The sequence below is a fragment of the Camponotus vicinus genome, unplaced genomic scaffold (assembly GCF_025532165.1).
Source record: "Camponotus vicinus isolate PSW18456_S1 unplaced genomic scaffold, iyCamVici1.0 SCAF_2, whole genome shotgun sequence".
Taxonomy (NCBI): Eukaryota; Metazoa; Arthropoda; class Insecta; order Hymenoptera; family Formicidae; genus Camponotus; species Camponotus vicinus.
Genome location: NW_028141956.1, coordinates 22,818,219 through 22,840,803, shown reverse-complemented (window position 1 = coordinate 22,840,803; position 22,585 = coordinate 22,818,219). Strand labels below are relative to the sequence as shown.

Here is a 22,585-nt window from a genome sequence, read left to right as displayed (position 1 = left end):
TGTGTGTGTGTGTGTGTCAAATCGCAAGACATAAACCGCTCGCTCACTAACGAGTAGGGAAGACCAAAAGACCGATCGTAGAAAGAAGTGGATTAGGCCTTCGTAATCAGTAAGATCAGCAAAAACACACGATGCACGAAATCGATATTTTGCATACAATCGTGAAGAGTTTCGGCGCGAGTCTCGCATCAGCGATATCGGTCAAGGATCTGAACCGGATGTATCCTGTCACAAAGATCGCGATCACACTACATCGCTTTGTCGCCAATCGTCTCAAGTCATCGCTTTTGCGCAACGAAAACTCGGCAATTGTTCTGACAATAGCATTGCCGTTCTCACTGTTGAAAAACTAGAAAACCTCGTACTGGGATTTATTATTATCTACGATATAAATTCAACTTAGATTCATATATTAATAAGAACTAATTATATGGTATGATAGAGTATTCTCTCTCTCTCTCTCTCTCTCTCTCTCTCTCACTCACTCTCTCTTTTAAATCTATCGATTAATGATACATTAAAATTTTTTCTCCGAGTTCTTTTACTCGTTAGCCATGAAAATATTGTAAACACTTTGCAATACTTCTTATGCTTTTATAATTGTTCTTGTACTTCCGTCATAATTAACAGTAATAGCATTCTTCTAGGTTTGTTTGAGATTCCTTCTTGTTCTTCTCAGTTCTATTATTCGATTCCGAACGTGGTGACCTCTCTTTCATATACTTGTATTGCGCACTAGATTATCACATGTATATGGGACCTACAGTTTAATGCTTGTTCCGAACGGCTAGATTAGAGAGATTTTCATGGCAAGATTTCTCGGTGGATTGCCGCTGCCTTCCGAGATAGGAGCAAGCGTATACAATTTTTCGGTTCTACCGGGAATCGAATCCGGGTCTTTTGGCTTTGTAGGCTAGTGCGCTGCCTACTCTGCCACGCTTCGCTCTAATCTTGATATTCCTAACAATTAAAAAATTAAAGATAAATGGCTAGACATGTAGACAGAACAATAATATTAAAAGCAGAAATATCTTATTGAATACAATTGAATAAAATATAAAGTAATTAAAGATATAGAAGACAAAAAATTGACAAGATTATAAACACTTATAATTATAGAGCATTTCAAATGCGACTTGTGCATCATCAAATCTAAAAATAGATATGCGGAAATGAGAGGTGGAGAATTAATAGTAAATTGTAAGGAAAGATTGAAGTGTCCATTTTAATCGCGACCATGGGATCTTCGTGGTAGATAGATCTCGATGATGACAGTTAAACACGAGTCTCTTTGAATTCCTTTCGTTACTCGTCATCTATAACGAAAAGAAAGGAGGCGCTTCGAATGCCAGCAATAACAACGCAATTCGTTCGCGCGATTGATCCGGGTAGTCGCTAAAGAAACAATCCCTAATAAGCACCTCGTCATGTGCCAACGATCGTAACCTCATCCTCGCAATCATATTATGACATCATCGACATAATGTATCGCGCATTACGACAAATCAATATGAAACAAGAGGCGCGACTTCACCCTTCGCGCTGATATTGGAGACCTTGAACTTTTATTGTGCGACAGACGGAATAAGGAGGCGCACAAGATGTTTAATTGTGTTAAACACAATAAGATCGATAAAGGAAAGACGAAGATTTATAGCAAAAGATATATAATTACATACGATTATCGTGATTGCTATAATAAACGTTGATAAAAAATACAAAAGATTCGCATATTTGATGAGAAAAATTGCGATTGTTTGTCGCGAGTGTGATTATAATGTTCTAGAAATTTGGCATTAAAAATAACAAAAGAGCCAATAAGAAAAAATGTAAAGGTCAATGTTGTTCAAAATATACAGGGTGTCCTAGACCATCCGTACACCCCTTTTCTTTCAAAAACTAAGCATTTTAGAGAAAAACGTTTTCGACAAAAATTGTATGGTTTTGAGGGGAACATAAGATGGTGTCATTGGTTTGACCTTGAAGAGTCATTTGAAGGTCACGTGAAGGTCACTTCAATTTTTTTAAATGGAACACCCTATATATTTTTGCACATTCTTGTAGCTTATCTCGAGAGCTTTCCAAAACACTATAATTAAGTACCATTTCGTTAAGTACTTTCCGAGTTATGAGGCTTGAAATAATTTCTTAATTTTACATAAACCGTAAAATATCTTGTAAAATATTCATTTTTCGATTATCTTACCTTAATACTTTCATGTACAAAATAATGAGAGGAATCAATTGGTGTAAAGAAAACACAGTTGTTTTTAAGAAAAAATATGGAATTGTTAATTGCAAATTACATATTTTTTCTTCAAAACAACTATGTGTTTTCTTTACACCAATTGATTCCTCTCATTATTTTGTACATGAAAGTATTAAGGTAAGATAATCGAAAAATGAATATTTTACAAGATATTTTACGGTTTATGTAAAATTAAGAAATTATTTCAAGCCTCATAACTCAAAAAGTACTTAACGAAAAGGTACTTAATTATAGTGTTTTGGAAAGCTCTCGAGATAAGCTACAAGAATGTGCAAAAATATATAGGGTGTTCCATTTAAAAAAATTGAAGTGACCTTCACGTGACCTTCAAATGACTCTTCAAGGTCAAACCAATGACACCATCTTATGTTCCCCTCAAAACCATACAATTTTTGTCGAAAACGTTTTTCTCTAAAATGCTTAGTTTTTGAAAGAAAAAGAGTGTACGGGTGGTCTAGGACACCCTGTACATATGAAGAAAAATTCACAAATCAAAATCACATGTTATATCCCACGTGATTACGACGTGTAAAAAATGCAATGGTAAAACTGAAAGAGAAGCGTGAGAAAAATTTAATGAAGAATTTTAATGATGATATATGGTTACTTCAAATCTCAGAACTTCTGTGTTAATTATGAAATTGATAAAATCCCGAAAGAGAAAGTTCCTCGCAGTTTATTAAGAGGGAGGAAGTACTCGTCAATCAACTGACCTTTAAGTAGAACAAACCCGTTTTTCTCGTTCTTTTAAATTCGAAACTCACTCGGAAGATGTGGAATTGTGAAGCGCACGACGCGGCGCAACTAGATCACGACGGAATCGGATTTGCCGGAGGTGCCCACCAGCGGGTTTCGGGCTCCTGGGCCAGAGGGGCGAGATCGGCTCGATCTCTTCCCCTCTGTCTTTCGATCACGAGCCTTCTCACATCCAGAACGGCTCCAGATCTGAGACCTGCCTCGCCTCGGGATGTACGAGACTCACTTGAACCCAGGATCTGACCTTTCTGGTTTTATTAGCCACGTCGGCTTAGGTATGCCTCGTCATCTCGGCGAGGCTCTCAGTGTTTCACAAAGCACGCGCGCGCTCGCAATAGAAGAGGCGCATACCTTCGGGGTCCTCCCAGCATCCTCCATCCGAGAATTATGCAAACCGATCCGCGCCTTACGGTTCTCCGTCAGCTGCTGAAATTGCTCGCCGCTACGTCAAGACGCATGGATATGCGATAACATTTATTCGTTGGCTGCTATCGCTACTGTGTATTAGACAAAGGATTTGATTTTATTTTCTCAATCGATCTTTTATGAAGATTTGGAAGAAGCAAAATCTTACTGTTTCTTGAAATTACAAACATCGTGATTTTCTTTACGATGCGAACAATACAGACTTCAAGGCTTGTTTCTTGACATTCTCACAATGCCTCATATTTCAGCTGATCTACTTTAATTCACGTTCTTAAATCATTACTCTAAAATATTCTTTTTTTTATTTATGCGCTGTTATTGCATTTAAATTTTCTATTTATTAATTTTTATTCCCGAAATAGCGAAATTTGTTAGTAAATTCTATCGAGAAACGATGTTCTTCGAGAAATGAATTCTTTTCTCGAGATATGCTTTTTCTTTCATTTACATACAAGTTTTAAATGAAATGTTTATCATATTTAAGAAACGATTTAGGAACATTAAGATTATGAAGGAAAAGTAGATAACACTCGTTTCGAAATCTAATTAAACGTCTAGCGAGTTTGTGTGTAAAAGTCAATCTTGGAAAATATCGTATGTAACGGAGGCCAAGGAAACAATTATCAAATGATTCAAGTGACCTAAGCATGTTTAATGTCGATCTGTTACGACTCTGACATCGCTACTTTATTCTTAAAATAAAAAATTAATATACACAATTGCAACGAGTTTATAATTTTCATAAATCTTAAAAATATAGAATTTAAAAAAATATAGATACATAGACATAGTGTCCGAGGAAAATAATATTCTAACCGCGTAAAACGAAGACAAATGATGAGTACGAGAAACTTAAACGCTTGATAAATTAATACTTCTGATAAACTAATATCTCCGTTATTAATCGTCGCGTGCGAGAGCAGCAGAGACATAAATTTATGATTTTATGGATTCGAAATATTCTGCACATATGTATAGAGTGTTTCACATAAAGTGTTACAAGGTATTTTCTCCGAAACTTGATCGTACAAAAAATTTTATCAGACAAAATTTAGGATTTTGAAAGAGAAAAAAGTTGATAATCTTAAATTTTAATTAACAATGAGATCATTTTTTAAGATCATATGAAGATCAATCTAGTTTTTATATAAGTAGAACTATCTTAATTTAAAAAAAAATGACTTAAGTTTAAATTCAAGATTATCATTTGTTTTTCTCTCTTAAAATCTTATAAATTTTGTTCTCTTTTTTCGAAATATTTTCTTATACGACGTCAAGTTTCGAAGAAAACACTTCGTAACATTATGTGAAATATCCTGTATGTGTTACGTGCACATATGATGAAAGAGCGGAGCGAAGTTCGAGAGAACTCCTGTCTAGTGCGACGGGCGTTTAATGAAAATTGCGAATACCACTTACTCGACGACATTTCGCCGGTACGCATTATTTACTACAATATATGTACGTGTATCTCAGTGTACTGGTAAAAGAAAACACTGATAAACACCAAGTGAAATATGCCGTATTAACTTGGGGAAGTAGAATTTGTTTAGATTGCTTTGCAACAACGCTCTTTTACTCTCAGAACTAACAAGTAGGATTACCGGCTATATAATCCGACTTGGATTCTTGGATTCTTCACTATTCTTGCTTAGCGATATTACATATCGTGTAAAGTCGGCGAATGCTAAAATTACATACGTATCTTGTATGCGCACGACACAATAAAGTAAATATATTATAATAATTATTAATTTGATCTTTTGTTGCTTGATTTATGAATAAGAAAATGAATTATACTAATGAAAAATTTATTTTAGTAAATATATATATTAATATAAATCATAATCATAATTGCATAATTATTAAAATTTACTTCTGAATTGAATTAATATTGCTAAAAAAATATCTATCAATATGTATATCGTGACAATTGAATAAATTATGAAAATTTTTAATATATATCAAATAAAAAAATATCGTTATATTAAATAAGATTTATTGCTATAAATTTTTAATTAATGCAAAAGTTCATAAGCCAACTTCGCTCATGATTTATCGATTAATTAATGTCTAGTCGAATGTCAATACTAGTCAACATCAAATATAATAAATATATTTCGGAATAATTCGATCGCAAAATTAGCGATGACATAAGTTGACATTTACTCCTGTTGGAAACGGCATCGACAGGACAAACCTAGGGTAGATAACTAACGATTCGCTTTTCAATCGATTGTGATCGGACGATAATTATCTGTGGAAAATGATGAATAGTCGCTTTCCACGAGCATCATTCGGCTTGGCGCATTGTGTTGCTCATTACGTATGCATCGCATCAATTCCACTGCGACTTCATTTTATGTGCATTTAATTCGATGACTGAACCGAATCGCATGTACATCGAGTCGAATTGCATATTCTTGCATAGATTGCATTTCTCAACCTGGAAAATATAACTTCACAAGTGCGATTATGTACATGCGATTGCACTATACGTGGAAGCGTTTATTCCGTTCTGGGAGTGGTTACGTCTTAGGTGAACGCTTACTTTGAGACTTTGATGTTAAAATATGCTGTATTGTAGGAAAAATGAAAAGATTGCCATATGAATCGCAATAGAAGAATAGAAGGGAATTTCGATCGAAGGAAAGGAGACCGAATGAAAAATGAAAAGATTGCTGCATGTGTATAATTTATCAATTAACTGAGAGAAAGAAATACTACTTTTAAACAATTTATGTATGAATGTCTATTATTTAATTTTCAATTTGTAGATTTTTAGATAATAAATCTTTGTCGGACATTGAACCATTTATGATTTTCACTCTGTACTATTTACAGAATCTCTATAGTATTGCAATATCGATTAGCATTCACTCAAATTATTATTTTTTTTATGAAAAGATTTACATTATTTATAATGCAAAAAGAGATGAATTTTTACAAGGCTGAGAGAAAGAATTTGAACAAGAATTTACTTCATATTCTCGCGAGATACATCGGTATATAATAGCTATTATGTAACGCTCCCAATACACGTGACGAAATCAGATGTATGAATGGATATCTTATGGTGCATTGTTTCTGATTTGTCCGTTTTGCAGTTGCGTTACATTCGCAAGAGATGAAGACACCGATGGCGGACTGCCCCTTGGATCGCCAGGTGGATGCTTTTATTGTGATTGTCTTGAAAATAATCGGAGGACAATGTGCGAGATATGATTATACAGGGTGATTCATATAAAGTGACCGATGTGAATATTAGCTAAAGTTGAAGAGCTATGAAAAAATTTTTATACCAAAAGATGTTTGACACAGAGAGGGACATCGTATGGTACAAACGATATTTTTATAGATGGCATTAAGGAGATTTCAAGATCAACTTATTTTTTTTAAATGGAACCCTCTATTTTTTATTATATATTCTTGTAGCTCATCTCGAGAGCTTTCTAAAACACTATAATTAAGTTAGTTTTCATTAAGTACTTTCCGAGTTATGAGGCTTGAAATCATTTCTTAATTTTACATAAACCGTAAAATATCTTGTAAAATATTCATTTTTCGATTATCTTACCTTAATATTTTTATATGCAAAATAATGAGAGAAATCAATTGGTGTAAAAAAAACATAGTTGTTTTTAAGAAAAAATATGTAATTGTTAATTGCAAATTACATATTTTTTTTAAAAACAACTATGTTTTTTCTTTACATCAATTGATTCCTCTCATTATTTTGTACGTAAAAGTATTAAGGTAAGATAATCGAAAAATGAATATTTTACAAGATATTTTATGGTTTATGTAAAATTAAGAAATGATTTCAAGCCTCATAACTCGGAAAGTACTTAATGAAAACTAACTTAATTATAGTGTTTTAGAAAGCTCTCGAGATGAGCTACAAGAATATGTAATAAAAAATAGGGGGTTCCATTTAAAAAAATTAAGTTGATCTTGAAATCTCCTTAATGCCTTCATCTATAAAAATATCGTTTGTACCATACGATGTCCCCCTCTGTGTCAAACATCTTTTGGTATAAAAATTTTTTCATAGCTCTTCAACTTTAGCTAATATTCACATCGGTCACTTTATATGAATCACCCTGTATATTCAGGATCTCTGCGGGGAACGAAAGCAATGTGACAAATGTGAGAAAAAAATGTAATCATCGCTGTCGATTATACGCCGTGCCTGTTCGATCTCGAATTAACGCTTGTCGCATCCGTTGTTGGCCAACATTGTTGTTCGCGGCCGCGTAGGATTTACATTCACAGATTATCCGTGTCGCGCATTTCTTCAATGCAAATGTGTACGATATCGACTGTCATAAGCAGCATAACATTTAAATTTATTGGGAGTCGCCGATAGTATCGGGAGAAAACACTAATCCTGTCTATGTTCCTTTTACATTTACAAATGAGAATGTTCTGCATATTATTTATAATCGTTGCATGATATAACTATAAGGTTTTTAGTTTACTTAATAATCATCTCTCTATATATAATCTCATTTTCGATAAAAAGAAATACTCAATTATTGCGCGTCATCGGACCTAATCTTTATTAAATTAATTATATACAGGGTGTCCCAGGTATCTTCCGTCCAAAAAAAAGGCAGATTCTCTGGCCAATTTAAAAACGATTTTTCCTCAGCTGAAAATAAAGGGTTTTTCTCAAACTAAGGCTTATGGGAATAAAATATTAATAAAGTCACATTCTTTAGTTAATTTTAGGTAGAGTTTACTTTAATAGAATTTTAATTTAAGGCTTAGTTAGAAAGATACATGATGACAAAAATTGGGAATATGCAAAAAATAATGATCTCCCTCGACATTTTCGCTGAGGAAAATTCGTTTTTAAATTGGCCAGAGAATCTGCCTTTTTTTTTTGGACGCAAGATACCTGGGACACCCTGTATATTATAATATGTTTCTTAAAGAAGATCGGCGAAAGATTGTCCTAATTATTCAGTCGCAAATTAGCAAAATAAATAATTTAGCAAAATAAAAAATATGATCCTCATCGAAGTAATTAGACTGCGAAGTCATACCGATATCACCCGATATCATTACTTACAATGACACCCACATCGTCATTTCTCGCAGGCTCAGTACGTTAACAAATGACTCTATTAAGCTGAAACAGTAGCCGGCGTGGGCATTCGTACACACACGTGTGCTAACAAGTAATCGACCCGGCAAATTGAATTCACATCGGTCAGGATGCTGCGGAGATGATACCGTGTATGCATATGTTGGGGTTGCTAAGTGGGATGGGAATATTACGAGGACGATGAGGGATCTCCGTTAGAGGAGAATGCTCCTCTCACAGCACGAACAAGCGATTCCACGCAGAAATCGGGAGAATGGGAAGGGAAGAGATCCTCCTAGTCTTCATATAAATGCCGGTGATGCTCGCAGTACGGGATCACATAGATTTGATCGTCAAATCGACAGCTGGCACGAATCGCCTTCATCATGCAGTATCTAGTGAGTGATTATTTCGTCGAGAGCGCTACTGATTTTCCGGATATCAATCGCGATCCTGCCGTGTCTAGTTTTCGCGTGTTTTTTCTACTTATTCTTTTCTTTTAATTCATCTGTGGATGCACGAAGATGTTTAAATTGCGCGATGATCAATAGATCGATGAAATGAAAAATCTTAAAAACACTAAATATTTTTTCGCTAAATTACGATTCGCGCGCGAGTTTACACAAGATTGGCATTTTTTTAGCGAAGTATTTCGCAATCGATAAGATTGAACTTATAGAATACGGGAACAGTGGGGAATTTCAAGTAATAAATACCTAAATAGCGGAATTTGAATAGATGTCGAATAGAAAATGTGATATTTTGTTGTCGGATTAAACGCACGAAATATAGATTGCTTTTATCGTTTGCTCGAAATTTTTTTCATATAAGAAATATATCGCGAATGCCTTTTATATAATTCAAAAATTAATTGATATCAATACTTTAGTGTGTCTCTAGTTATCAACATGTATTAATCTCCCTCTATATATATATATATATATACTTATAAAAAATTAATTAATATATTATATATATAAATCCAAAAAAAAATATTTTTCTAAATATTTACGTGTGTATTGGTTAAATATATAATTGCAGATCTTGGCCTTTGCAATCTTCAGCTGCGTCTTCGGACAATTCGGATCTTTCCGTGGTTTTCCCAACCAAAATGCATATAGAGCAACGCCGAGACCCTATCAACCGCAACCGCAACCGCAGCCACAATACACGTAAATCTGTTTAAATCGTTAAAGTTATAATTCTTTTGCGATGACTTAATCGGAAAATTATTTTATTGGAAAATTATTCCTTTGAATTATATCATTAGAACAACATAAGTCCCGCGATTGCAAAATTATAACATAAATTAATATTATATCAGAAAATTATATTTAATTGATATAAAAATATTTTTCAAATTATAACGTTAAAATTTTTAAATTATACGTTTATATAACGTTATCATAAAACATTATTAGTCGTAAAAGAGATTTGAGGTAGGAAATTGCTTTAATATCAATGTGTATATAGAGATATTTTTTTTTAAAGTACCGTTAAAAACTGTAAGTATATAAAACTAATTTTTATATAGCTTTTTTCTGTTATTGTTTTTTTAAGCTAATTATCATTTAGCATTAAAATAAAAAGTAAACGCGAGACTAAAATAGCTTTCTCATAATATTAAATACATATAATATAAAAATACTTATTCAAGGTTACGCGAAATGATACGATTTTGTGGATATATTATTTGTTTTTTTAGCTCTGCCGCAAAGCCCTTTATAGGCATTCGTAGCCAACAAAAGGATACATCACCGGACGGATCTTACACTTTCAGCTATGAAACCGAAAATGGAATTTCAGTCTCCGAAAGCGGATACCCTCAAGCCGGACCTCAGGGTCAAACGGAGGTAATAATAATATTGCATTGTTGTATTTCGTGCATATTTAATGTATGTATACATGTGTAATCTATTTATGTAAAATAATTTAATTTTGTCCGAAAAGTCACACGCAAAAAAACCTTAATTCTTTCATTAGAAATTTTCATTAGAAATTTAAATTTCTGTAATCTCTATATTACAAATATAGGTGCTGCAGCTGATAAAAACTAATATTACCTATATAAATATGCAAATTTCACTTCTTCATGCTAATTTTGATTGAGTTTTATTCTTTCCTCTTTATTGCTTATCAATTGGTTTTGCTCCTATACACTAATATTTATATATTTGCTGCTATTTTATTTTTTATTGGTTAAAAATTTTTATTTTTTTCATTATCAAATTTATTTAATTAAAAAATTCAGGAATATATTGATTAAATCCAGTTTCTCTTAAAAACTTGAGAAAACTTATTTAATTAATTTTCTAATGTTCTTAAAAAAACTTATTACGTCAAACTTTTTGGTAATAATCGATCTTACTAATAATCTTAATAATAATCGATCTAAAATTGACATTATCAAAAGAAATCAAAAAGCTTTAATTATAATATATATCTATCTTTATTTATTTATTTTTCTAATATATTTTATATCTATACATATAAATCTCGACAGGTGGTCCAGGGCAGATTTTCGTATCCTGCACCTGATGGTACTCCCATCACCATCGAATATACAGCTGACGAGAATGGCTTTCACGCTCAGGGTGCCCACATTCCTACGCCGCCCCCTATCCCGGAAGCCATCAGAAGAGCACTCGCGGCGAATCCGCCCGGACCCGATGACGAGAAGTACGATCGGCAGCCGTTTCAGCAGAGATTCAGTGGACCGGTATACAACGCCAACCCTTACCGGAGATTCTAATTTCGCACATCATTTGATTACAAAATCTCTCACGACGCACTCATGATACAGCCAAGCGAATCTGTTAAATGGAGGCTCGGCTAGACATATATCGTTGGCTTTGAATCATCTTCTTTCCAGCCTCTAATCCGAAGTGATACGTGTACATAAGATACAATATGGTGGATATAATAACATCGACCCCTACAGCAATGTAACTTTCGTTGTGCAATAAATCAGTATATATTGTTTTTATTTGTTCTTATGTGATTTTTCCCCTTTGCTGTTTATCACAACATCGATATCGAGAAAAATATATATTCAATAATATTTACGATTTTTCGTTTTAATATAACGTTATAGCAGATGACATTTGATAATTCGAGACACATTATTATACGTCATAATATGTAGATTGCGTGTTCGATTATTACTCGAAGATGCCTTGTGGGAAGAGTAATGTATAGTTACATGTTCTATTCGTTCGATTATAACATGTTCCCACGAAAAATGAAGGGTAACATAGAATAATGGGACTATGATTCTACGAAAGAAAGAATGCTTAATGTCAAGCACCACTCATGTTGAAATTATGACATATTATATAATATTTTTGTTTGGCGTCAAAGTCGCGCGAGCTTCAGAATTTATAAAACGCGATCGAAAGTTTAAAGAAACAATTTTAAAATTGCTTTTCGTCTGTCTGATTTGATGCAATGACATACATCGACGGCGAGAAAATGCCAGTTTTACAGACACGCCATGTTATTGTATTTATACGAAAAAAGTACTTATTCGTTTTTATGATGCCTATAATTTACTACAAAATCTGAGATCTAATAAACATAAGTAATTGTAACGCGCGATTATACTTTGCAAGAAAAAACTATTGTATGCGTCAGATAACAAAAGCATAAAGACACGTACATATATGTGTATATATATATATACAGGGTGTCCGATTCGTGAGGGACCAAACGAAAAGTGATGATAGATTGGGTCAAACTAAGAAGAAAAGTCCTCTACCATTTTGCAAAATTTGCAATAATTATTAAGTAATAAGCAAAAATGTCCCGGCGCATGAGAAGCGGTAAACCGCTTGTAGTGTGTGATTATTAAGTGATCAAACGAAAAGTGGTGATAGATTGGGTCAAACTGAAAAGAAAAGTTCTCTACCATATTGCAAAATTCGCAATAATTATTAAGTTATAAGCAAAAATGTCTCAGCGCATGAGAAGCGATCTGTCTACCGCTTCTTATACTCTAAGACATTTTTGCCTATAACTTAATAATTATTGCGAATTTTGCAATATGGTAGAGAACTTTTCTTTTCAGAGGCACTTTCAGAAAAAATGTTTGATACAAAAATTTCTTATTTTTTCACGTACAATTCGAATCTGTAATAAAAAGTAACATGTTTCCCTAAAAAAATTCAACTTTCGATCCGGATGGCGTATTTTCGGTCGGAATCAAAAGTTGAAAATATCACCATTTGATAGAGCGTACCCGATTTACTTAAAAATTGTTCGCGATTTTTGATAAAAGCTACTTATTTTCATTTTAAAAGGGGTGTACGGGTGGTCTGGGACACCCTGTACATATATATATATATATATATATATATATATATATATATATATATATATGATGTGCTTCAATAAATGCAAAAATATTTTGTTACACATAAAAAAAATTATCTTATTTTGAATGTTTTCGCAAAATTGCAATAAAACTTATTAATTAAATGCAATTATTAATTAGTAATGGTCTATTTTTTCGTCATGTATTAGCTTCTACTTTGCGAATTGAAAGGGTATGAAGAACATAAATTTGCGATTACTTTTACGATTGTGAGAAAAGGTAGTATGTAAAGTTCAACTTCGTAACAGCTGCTGAAAAATCAATTGAGCCTTTCACATCGTATAATCTTCATTGATCGTCCTCGCTTCAAATTTAAATTTACAATTCCGAAATCTCCAAATTGAAAACTTAAGCAGACATAATATAATTAATTGATATTAAAAAATATTGATGTTTTGTATCATATATATATTTTTTATATTTTACATTATTTACACATATACAAAACGTAAAATATGAATATATATTGTTATATATTCATACATATATGTAATAAGATATATTATAAAAAAAATTTATATATGTACAGTAGAAGTCATAAATTTTATCGTTATCGATTACTCGTGCAAATGAAAAAAATTGGCGCGTTAATTTATCATGTCTAAATGAAGAATTCTAGCTGATCTAAGACTGATCTAAAACAACGTAAGCTAATGATAACAAGGGTACGGATACACCCTGACCTCTTCATATGTAACACGCGAGAATGAAAGAGCACTATTAAAGTTCGCATACCTGCAGCGAACGCTTCGAAATTATGTTTACACGATGTACGAGCAAACGAATGGATAGATTTATTACATTAAATAAATTTGTGAATTAGCAAATTGAAAATTTAGATAAAATTTATCTCTTTTCTCTTTATCATGTAATTAATTCAGAGAGTATTAAATATTTTCTTATATTAGATATATTGTTTTAATAATTTAACTCTTTTCATTTCTTAACAATATTTTAAAAATATTGATTTGATTTTTTAAGCATCGATAAAAAGGAAATTCGTTTTCAGTAAAATAAAATTGCAAAAAGGGATCGCGCATCACCTGAAAGTGTGTAAACACATCTTAAATGAATCATTCTGAACAAGCAGGATGGGACGGATAAAGTGAAAGTGTTGTACGCACATCTTGGCCTCTCTTTCGTTACTTTGCATTCTTGCACGCATCATCCCGGTCAAGGACCGATCGTCCAACACATGGAGCGCAACTTGGGCGGTTCCTCGAAAGGTTCGATCGAATCGATCATTAGAACAGAAGGCGAAAAGGGTAAAAAATGAGAAAATTTCTTCGGTTTTGTCAAATACGCACATGATAAAGCGTGCAATTCATTATATCTATAAAATTAATTGTAAGTTTAATTTTCTTTAATATCGGATTGAGATATTAATTGTAAGTTTAATTTTTTTTAATATCGGATTGAGATATTAATAAACAGACACGGCGTTGATTACTTTTCACAATTTTATATTAAAATAATTGATAAATTAATGATCAGTTAGACAAAATGTATATAATTAATATGCATGATTGTCATTAAGTCAAATTAAATATAGAAAATTCAGCTTAAAATATTTATGAAAAAAAAAAAAAATGAGAGTATAGATATTTCGACGAGTTCAAAGTCACAGCACACGTTATATCAAGCCGAATAATATGCCTTTAATACCGCTATATATAGGATGTTCATTTGAAAACTTTTCACCCGTTTATTTCACGATTGACTATTTTTTGCGAAAAATGCCAAAAGATTCAATCATTGATGTCAATTTTGTGACATCAATGTTTTCGAGGAGGACATTTAAGTACATTAAATGCAATGAACTTTTTCATTCCCTTCGTTGGAGTAGCTATTCTTTCAAAAATCTTAAATGGCAATAGAGAGGTCAAGTGATATATTATTTTAAATCTTTTGATTCTCTATATAATTCTCTTTCTTTTTTTTTATTTAAGTGAATATTTTTCGAGAAATCACACTTGGAAGTTTTAGGTGTCAAAACAGTTTTACGTATAAAGATACATTTTAGAGTAGAATTTATGTATTAGTCATTTATAACAAATGTTCAAAATGTCCTTCATTGTTTTCTAATAATATAAATGATTTTCAAATTCTGAACGAATATTTTGAAAAGTTTCTTAGGGAGTAGCTCTGCTGGACAGAAATAGCTCTGCTGTCTTCTTGTACAATTCTTCGACGCAAATCATTTACATTTTCTACTGGTGTCATAAACAACGAATTTTAAGTGACCCTACAGAAAAAAGTCTTTTTCAAAATGTTCGTTCAGAATTTGGGAATCATTTATATTAGTGTTTAGAAAACAATGGAAAACATTTTGGCATTTGTTATAATAAATGACTAATAAATAAATTCTACTCCAAATTATATCATTATATGTAAAACTTTTTTGACACCTAAAACTTCCAAGTGCGATTTCTCGAAAAATATTATCTTAAGTAAAAAAAAGAAAGTTGTATAGAGAATTTGTTGTATAGAGAAAAGATTTAAAATAATATATCACTTGACCTCTCTTGCCATTTAAGGTTTTTGAAGGGATAGCTACCCCAACGAAGGGGATGAACAATTTCGTTGCATTTAATGTACTTAAATGTCCCCCTCGAAAACAAAATTGACGTCTTTTGGCATTTTTCGCAAAAAATAATAAATCGTAAAATAAACGGGGTAAGTTTTAAAATGAACACCCTGTATATTTACTCACAATATATATTTACCTTGTATGAACTATGTATTTATAAACAATATTTCTTGTCTTGTCGCCAACGTTACTTTTTCTATATGTATTTTCTGTATGTGTGTATGTATGCACATATGTATATTCAAGGTCTAGACGCCTTCTCACTTGAATTAATTTGTATTATACACGTATCGAAGTCTGTAAATTTGATTAACGATAAGATTAATAATAAAATGGTAAATATTTACCTTTACATAGCCAACTCCAAATGACTTGACCTTGACATATATTGTCACTGCCCTGAGTAACATCCAAAAGATTTTAGGCGTCGCTCGTTGTTTATTAAAAAGTTATAAACAAAAGAAGTTTTATAAGGTTTACAGAATTTTTGAACACCATGTACACGCACCGGCAGGAATGGTGTCCCGGTATGTTTGTGTTGACGGTCGACGTCATATGCACACACGCGAAGCACGCACGTACGTGAGTCAAGAATTTATTCTTCATTTAATTTTATCTTTTTATATAATTTAATTATTATTTAATAGAATGAATGACGGCCTTTGATGCACGCGGTTCAGTCGCATTTCTTAAAGAAAGAAAAGAAAAGTATACATATCGATACTAGAGCGCAAGAGACACGTATAGAAATAGCGGTGTCCCGCGGGGTATATAGCTGTCTCGCTCGCACTCTCTCGTTCGAGCGTCGAGCGAGAGAGACGGCTATCGGACACCTCTAACTCGGTATCACGCTTTATAGTGCTTTCTCTTTCGCTCTTGTGCCGTGCGCGAAGGACGCAACATCGGAATGCCCCCCACTACTCTACCCCCACTTTTTCTCTCGCTGCCCGGCCCGCGTACATGCGCGCTTCGCTTGTGTGAGTGTGACGTCAGTGAGCATCACACAAGCATACCGGGACACCATTCCTGCCGGTGCGTGTACAATAACACATTTCGTATTAAAAGTTATAAAGGAATAAATGTATTGAAGATCACAATTTTTTTGACCTTTGCATATATATCGATTATAATTGAGGATGTGGAAGCGTATAATAATAGACCTCGCTTGTATGTATTTGTAAACTTTGCTTTGTCTTGCAAAGTACATGCGTGGATACCGCATGTTCCGCCCCCCCCTATGGGAAGGCTCCACTTTCGGAAGATATAACCTAACCCAACCTGTGTCTGAAGTGTAGGAACTACCTTGATATATGACATTTTGCTTTACATGGTTCATATGGTTTATATAAGTTTGCAACTTTTTATGCGAAGCCAGGTATATTCCATACTTTATACACGGGTTGGATTAGGTTATATCCCTAACAGCACATGTAGATACTTAGAATGTTCGGAGAATATCGCAAAAGTATCCCACACGAAACAAAAACCTCTAATGGATGTCTACTAGACGTCTACTAGACGTCTACATGGAGATTCGAAACCTCCATTAGATGTCCATGAAACGTCCCGTAAACATCTACTAGACATCCACAGTTCCGCATTTCATACCTCCATTCGACATCCATTAGACGTATTCATAGATGTCATATGTACGTTATATGGAGTAATTATAGATATTTTGTGGAGCTCTTATGGATGTCAGATATACGTTATATGGAGTAATTATAGATATTTTGTCGAGCTTTCATAGATGTCATATGTACGTTATATGGAGTAACAAATAGATAATGAACGGATCATTTTCGTTTATTGGCCGGACATTTACTTGTCCGACTTATAAAATCGATTTAATATCTGAAGTTCCTCTATTGAAACTGTATCAGAAATTAGATCGAAGTAATACTTTTAATTTTATCTGTCGCCTTTTGCAAGCTTTATATAATTCTCAAGTGACTTGACTAAAACTCAAGTACGAGAAAAAGAGCGCACCATAGCAGTAAACAAACAAACTAGCGCGATTACTGATTTTACAGTGAAATTTTACTTCCACTGACTATAATTATTAGTGAGATATAAGATAAAGTAACAAAAAATAATATTTACCAATACTAGGAAAAATAATTAATAAAAATTATTTATGTTAAGAGAAATGTGTACACATCTATCATACATCCATAACCGACGTCTAATGGACATCCATGATGAATTTACAAACGACATCTACCGTGGAGATAATATGATTTCTATTAGAGATCCATTGAACACCGTGGAGATAGAGATCATATGGAAGTATGGAGGTTATATGGACCTCTAATGGATGTCATGTTCCGTGTGGGTATATTGCGTACATTCTGAAAACATTCGATATACGTACTACGATATACTGAGTACATGCTAAAAATGTTCCTATGTCCCACTTATTATAGTTCGTAGTATATGTTATAAATATCCTGCAGCATATTCATAGAATATCGTCAGTGGAACGTGCAGTATGTTATCGGTATATCTATAGAATGTCACTCAGTATGTTATTAGTGTATCATTATCAGTATATTATTAGTATATTGATTAGGATAGGTTAAGTTATATTAATTTGTATTCTGTGTTCAGTAAATAAATATATTTATTTATCTTTTTATAAATTTATATATCACTTATTAAATTAATATTATTATCACTTATTAAATTAATATTATCATTTTTTATTACAAAGTATCAAAATAAAAATTAATAATAAAATTTATTTAATTTTACTTAAAGCTGTAATTGCACACGTATTGCACCGGAATCCTATACAATATTCGTCTTATATTCGAAACTATATAATTACTTTGTGAATAAAAAGAATACAGAAATAAGAATAATAACAGTCTTTAACTATTAGAAACAAAACTTTAGCTTTATATTCTTTTCATTCTTGTATGTTTCGGGAACGTTCCATGCGCTTTTTAGCATGGGCGAGCTATACTTTTATAGGCAATCTGCTCATCCGTCACGTTGACATGTGATCTTCGTATCACACCTGAAAAAGTAACATATTCTCATTAGTTATTTCTTAATAAATAAGAACAAATATATCTATGATGTAATTTTAATCAAATAACAAATTAGTATACGCTTTATTTCTAATATGTAGATGTAAAAAATAGTTGAAAAAAAGGCTATCGCACATGGAATTGCATAATTTAATATTTGTATAATTTATTATTGTACTCACTCTTTTTTATGTCCCACTTGTGTGTGGAACTTTCCACAGAGAAATATTACGTCGCAGGAGTGCTCTTTTGGAAATTTCTGTCTTTCTCTCTCTCTCTGTTTTCCTTCTCCACTCCCTTTCTTGTGACAACGCTGCAACAGAAGAATTTTACATAAGAATATGTTTGCGCATGTCTATTGCTGTTAAAAGAAAAAAATATGTAATGTACACGTAACATGCACATGTAAATTGAAAGAGAAGCATGTAAGGTACATTATAAAAAGAAAAAAGTAGTATGTTTATAATTTAATATTTTATAATTTAATGTTTATATTATAATTTACTATACTTACTCTTTGTTTTATGTCCCACTTGTATGTGAAGCTTTCCACAGGCAAATATGCAGGAGTGGACTCTCATAAATTTCTCTCTATTTTCTTTCTCCGCTTCTTTCTTGGCAACGCTGCAACAAAAAAAGAATTTCATATAAGTATATAGATATTTCAAGTTGCGCTTTTTTGACGTATATGACAAGTTTCATAATAATTACTTAAGAATTACAAGTATTTATATCTCACTAATCTAAAAATTCACAATAAGATAAAGTTTTAAAATATGCGGTTTTGAGGTTATTTGACTTTAAAATATTTTATCGTAAATATCAAATATGAATAAAAAATACAAGTATCTTTAAAACGAAAATATCTTTTATAGAATATGTTGTGTTATAGATTTAATACATTTTGAAAGAAATAATAATGATTACCTGCGATTAATATGTGAGAAATCACATGGACGTTTTCACCGGTCACCAACAACGTAAAAGGAAGAAAGACACCAGCGCCGACAATACGGGAAATACGTAATCAAAATGGTATCGCTATATATATATACATCCGTCAATATAAATTCGCGTAAATTAAAAGTATATTCTGAGAATATACGGCTAGTAATATACTATAAAAGATAATGGTCCATATTCTGAATCCTCTTTTATCGATAAAAGTGCCTCTAAAAGTGGCTTACAGCCAATCAGAAGGCTTATAAGCCACTTTTAAAGGCACTTTTATCAATAAAAGAGGATTCAGAATATGGACCAATAAAACTATATATCCTCAGAATATACGAAAAATAATATACTACGAGAGATGTTATGGGAATATTCTAGGAATATACAAGAAATAATATACTACAAGAGATGTTATAGAGATGTCCTCCGTATATTACGTACAGTACGTATATTCACAGTATGAATATAGAATATTCGTATAATATCATGTGCTGTGTGGGATCTTCCGAAAGTGAAGCCCCCGCTATGGGGGGGAACATGCGGTGTTCACTCATGTACTTTGCAAAATGAAGGAAGTTATATACAAACACTTATTAAAAGTTTAGGTAAAATAAAATGTACAATTTTTATTTAGCGAAACTAAACAATAATTCTATAGCTTAGCGACATGAAAGGGACAACGAGCAAACGTGAACAAAAAAATATAAACACACAAGTAAAATATAATATGAAACCGTGATGAACAAATGTAAACAAAAAATGTAAACACATAAATAGGATATAACGAAAAAATGACATAAAAGTATGAAACTTCAAAAGTGCATATCTCAGAAATGAAAAGAGACCGCCGCAAAATTCAAACGGTGTATTACTTAGGAATGTATCCTCTACAACATATGTGAAAATAAAAATTTTTTGAGCTGTGTAACCTAAAGTAACCATTTACCAATTTATTAAATATTTCTTATTAAAAATGAAAAATAAGTAATTAACCCACACAGCACATGATATCATTCGAATATTCTATACTCATACTGTAAATATACGTTACAGATGTAATATACTGAGAATAATCCCATAACATCTCTTGTTGTATATTATTTTTCATATATTCTCAGAATATACTTTGAATATCTCGTATTAGTATATTCTTTCTCGTATATTTTCAGGATACTCTATAATATTGCATGTGTTTTCTCATTTTGCCGCTACGCGCGCCACCAAACTCGTACTTAATTTTTGGTGAAACATGGTGGACATAAAGGACTGGTACTAACATGAATTCCAAAGTTTCTTCTTTTTTCTTTTTAGTCAGTTTAATTTATAATAAACTGACTTAATTTAAAATTTTTCATTTGTTTAGTAGTTTAGTTGTTCTGGATTCCTTGTTGGGATTCAGAATATTAAAAAGATTATTTGAAATTAAAATGAGAAATAATCCATTTACTGCGTTTATTAAAGTATTTCTATTGCCGAGTGTACTTACATGATTGTACATAGATTATCGAGATAAATATTTCAATAAGAATCATTTAATAAACACTAATAGGTGTTTTTTAAACGTTTTATATTCATCTATTAGAAATAACATTTTTGTCTGAAGCTTTATTTATAAAGTAAATAATTTTACATTTTTATTTATTTTTTACATGAAGAATCTATTTTTTATTCTATATATAGTCCAACTGTCTTCTATATTCATATATAATTTATTAATGTAAAAATATGCTTAAAATATTCTAAAAATATACTCATAATATACCAAGAAATATTCTGAGTATATACTGAGTAGGTTTCTAAGGCAGACATAGGAACATCCTCCGTACATTCTCAAAATATCATAGTACGTACATTGAATATTAGTGGGATATACACAATCTACGTTTGCGATATACTGAGTACATAGTCAGGATCTACCTGTGCTGTATGGGAAATAACCGCGTATATGTCAAAAAAACATTCCATTAAGTGCACAAGATGTTTAAAGATAACGTGAAATCCGTGAAACTTTTTTTCTTTATAACTTTTTTATAAACAACGAGCGACGCCTAAAATTTTTTGAATGTTACTCAGGGCAGTGACCTTGACAATATATGTCAAGGTCAAGTCATTTGGGGTTGGCTGTGTAAAGGTAAATATTTACCATAATTTTATATAAACTATAAAAAATATGTCGTAAAATATTCATGGTAATTATTTACTTATACGGACCACCTCCCGATTTCAATAATTCTCACATATGTTATCAAGATCATCACTGAGTAATATTGTGAAGGTTTTAGTCGGTGGTCATTATGTTTATTAAAAAGTTATAAACAAAAAATATCTAATGAATAATATGTAATTTTATGACACCGTATATAAACTATGTTGTCGTTTGACATTGTTTACCTTTCTTATATTGAAATCAGGTAGTGGAACAATGAGTACGTTTACACGGCAACATTAATCTGGTTTAGTAACAATCGTAGTTATAACTCCCTAAAAGTGATGTTCGTTTACACGCAAGGATTTATTTTATCACTATTCCTCTTTACTTTAACTTATTGGCAGTTTTTGTATACTAGTACTCGTCACTCGTTGATACTTGATTATTCAGGTTGGCAATACGATTGTCATATTCGTATTAAGTTAGCCGGAAATTTTTCAGCCAACCAAAAATCTCCTTATGGAATCGTTTGTATTTCGTATGAAGATGTTTGAAGTGTGATTAAAAACGTTTGTGAGTAATTAGAATAATTATAAAAAATTAATCATTTTTACAGTATGTAGTTAGCCAACATAACTAAATATTAAAAATTCTCCTTATGAATCGTTTGTATTTCGTATGAAGAGTTTTGAAGTATAATTAAAAAGGTTTGTGAGTCATTCGTTTAATTTTAATTAAATTTTTTTATATTGAAGTTAGCCGGAAGCTATATAAAATGGACGCCGTCCTGTGATTGGTCGATTTGCTTATGGTAAATACTAAAATGTTCTCATGTGTACTGACTTTAAGTGTAAGCAAAACGAGCAAATTTATCTCTTTTGTAACTTTTAATCCATAACTAATTTATTATTAATTCCGCATAATCGCATAATATATCATGGATCG

The 22,585-nt window shown here is 32.0% G+C and overlaps 1 protein-coding gene and 1 long non-coding RNA gene across 2 annotated transcripts; one reads left to right on the top strand and one right to left on the bottom strand.

Annotated features, from left to right (window-relative positions):
- Positions 1-8,781: 8,781 nt before the first annotated feature.
- LOC145966126 (endocuticle structural glycoprotein SgAbd-2) lies at positions 8,782-11,529 on the top strand. Its single transcript, XM_083089934.1, has 4 exons — positions 8,782-8,941; positions 9,585-9,715; positions 10,249-10,396; positions 11,047-11,529. Exons 1-4 carry the CDS (start codon positions 8,930-8,932, stop codon positions 11,293-11,295), a joined length of 540 nt encoding a protein of 179 aa, XP_082946060.1. The 5' UTR covers positions 8,782-8,929; the 3' UTR covers positions 11,296-11,529.
- A 6,581-nt stretch (positions 11,530-18,110) lies between these two features.
- Positions 18,111-21,897, bottom strand: LOC145967001 (uncharacterized). The gene is made up of 5 exons (XR_014437265.1): positions 21,883-21,897; positions 19,468-19,581; positions 19,055-19,164; positions 18,723-18,853; positions 18,111-18,527 (listed from the first exon to the last, which is right to left on the bottom strand). It is a non-coding gene; the product is annotated as an uncharacterized LOC145967001 (long non-coding RNA).
- Between the last annotated feature and the right edge of the window lie 688 nt (positions 21,898-22,585).

What these genes read in the sequence shown, in the direction of transcription:
- LOC145966126 (XM_083089934.1), top strand. An exon ending in CAACCGCAGCCACAATACAC is followed by an intron (nt 9,716 to 10,248) that starts GTAAATCTGTTT and finishes TTGTTTTTTTAG; the next exon opens with CTCTGCCGCAAAGCCCTTTA. An exon ending in GACCTCAGGGTCAAACGGAG is followed by an intron (nt 10,397 to 11,046) that starts GTAATAATAATA and finishes AAATCTCGACAG; the next exon opens with GTGGTCCAGGGCAGATTTTC.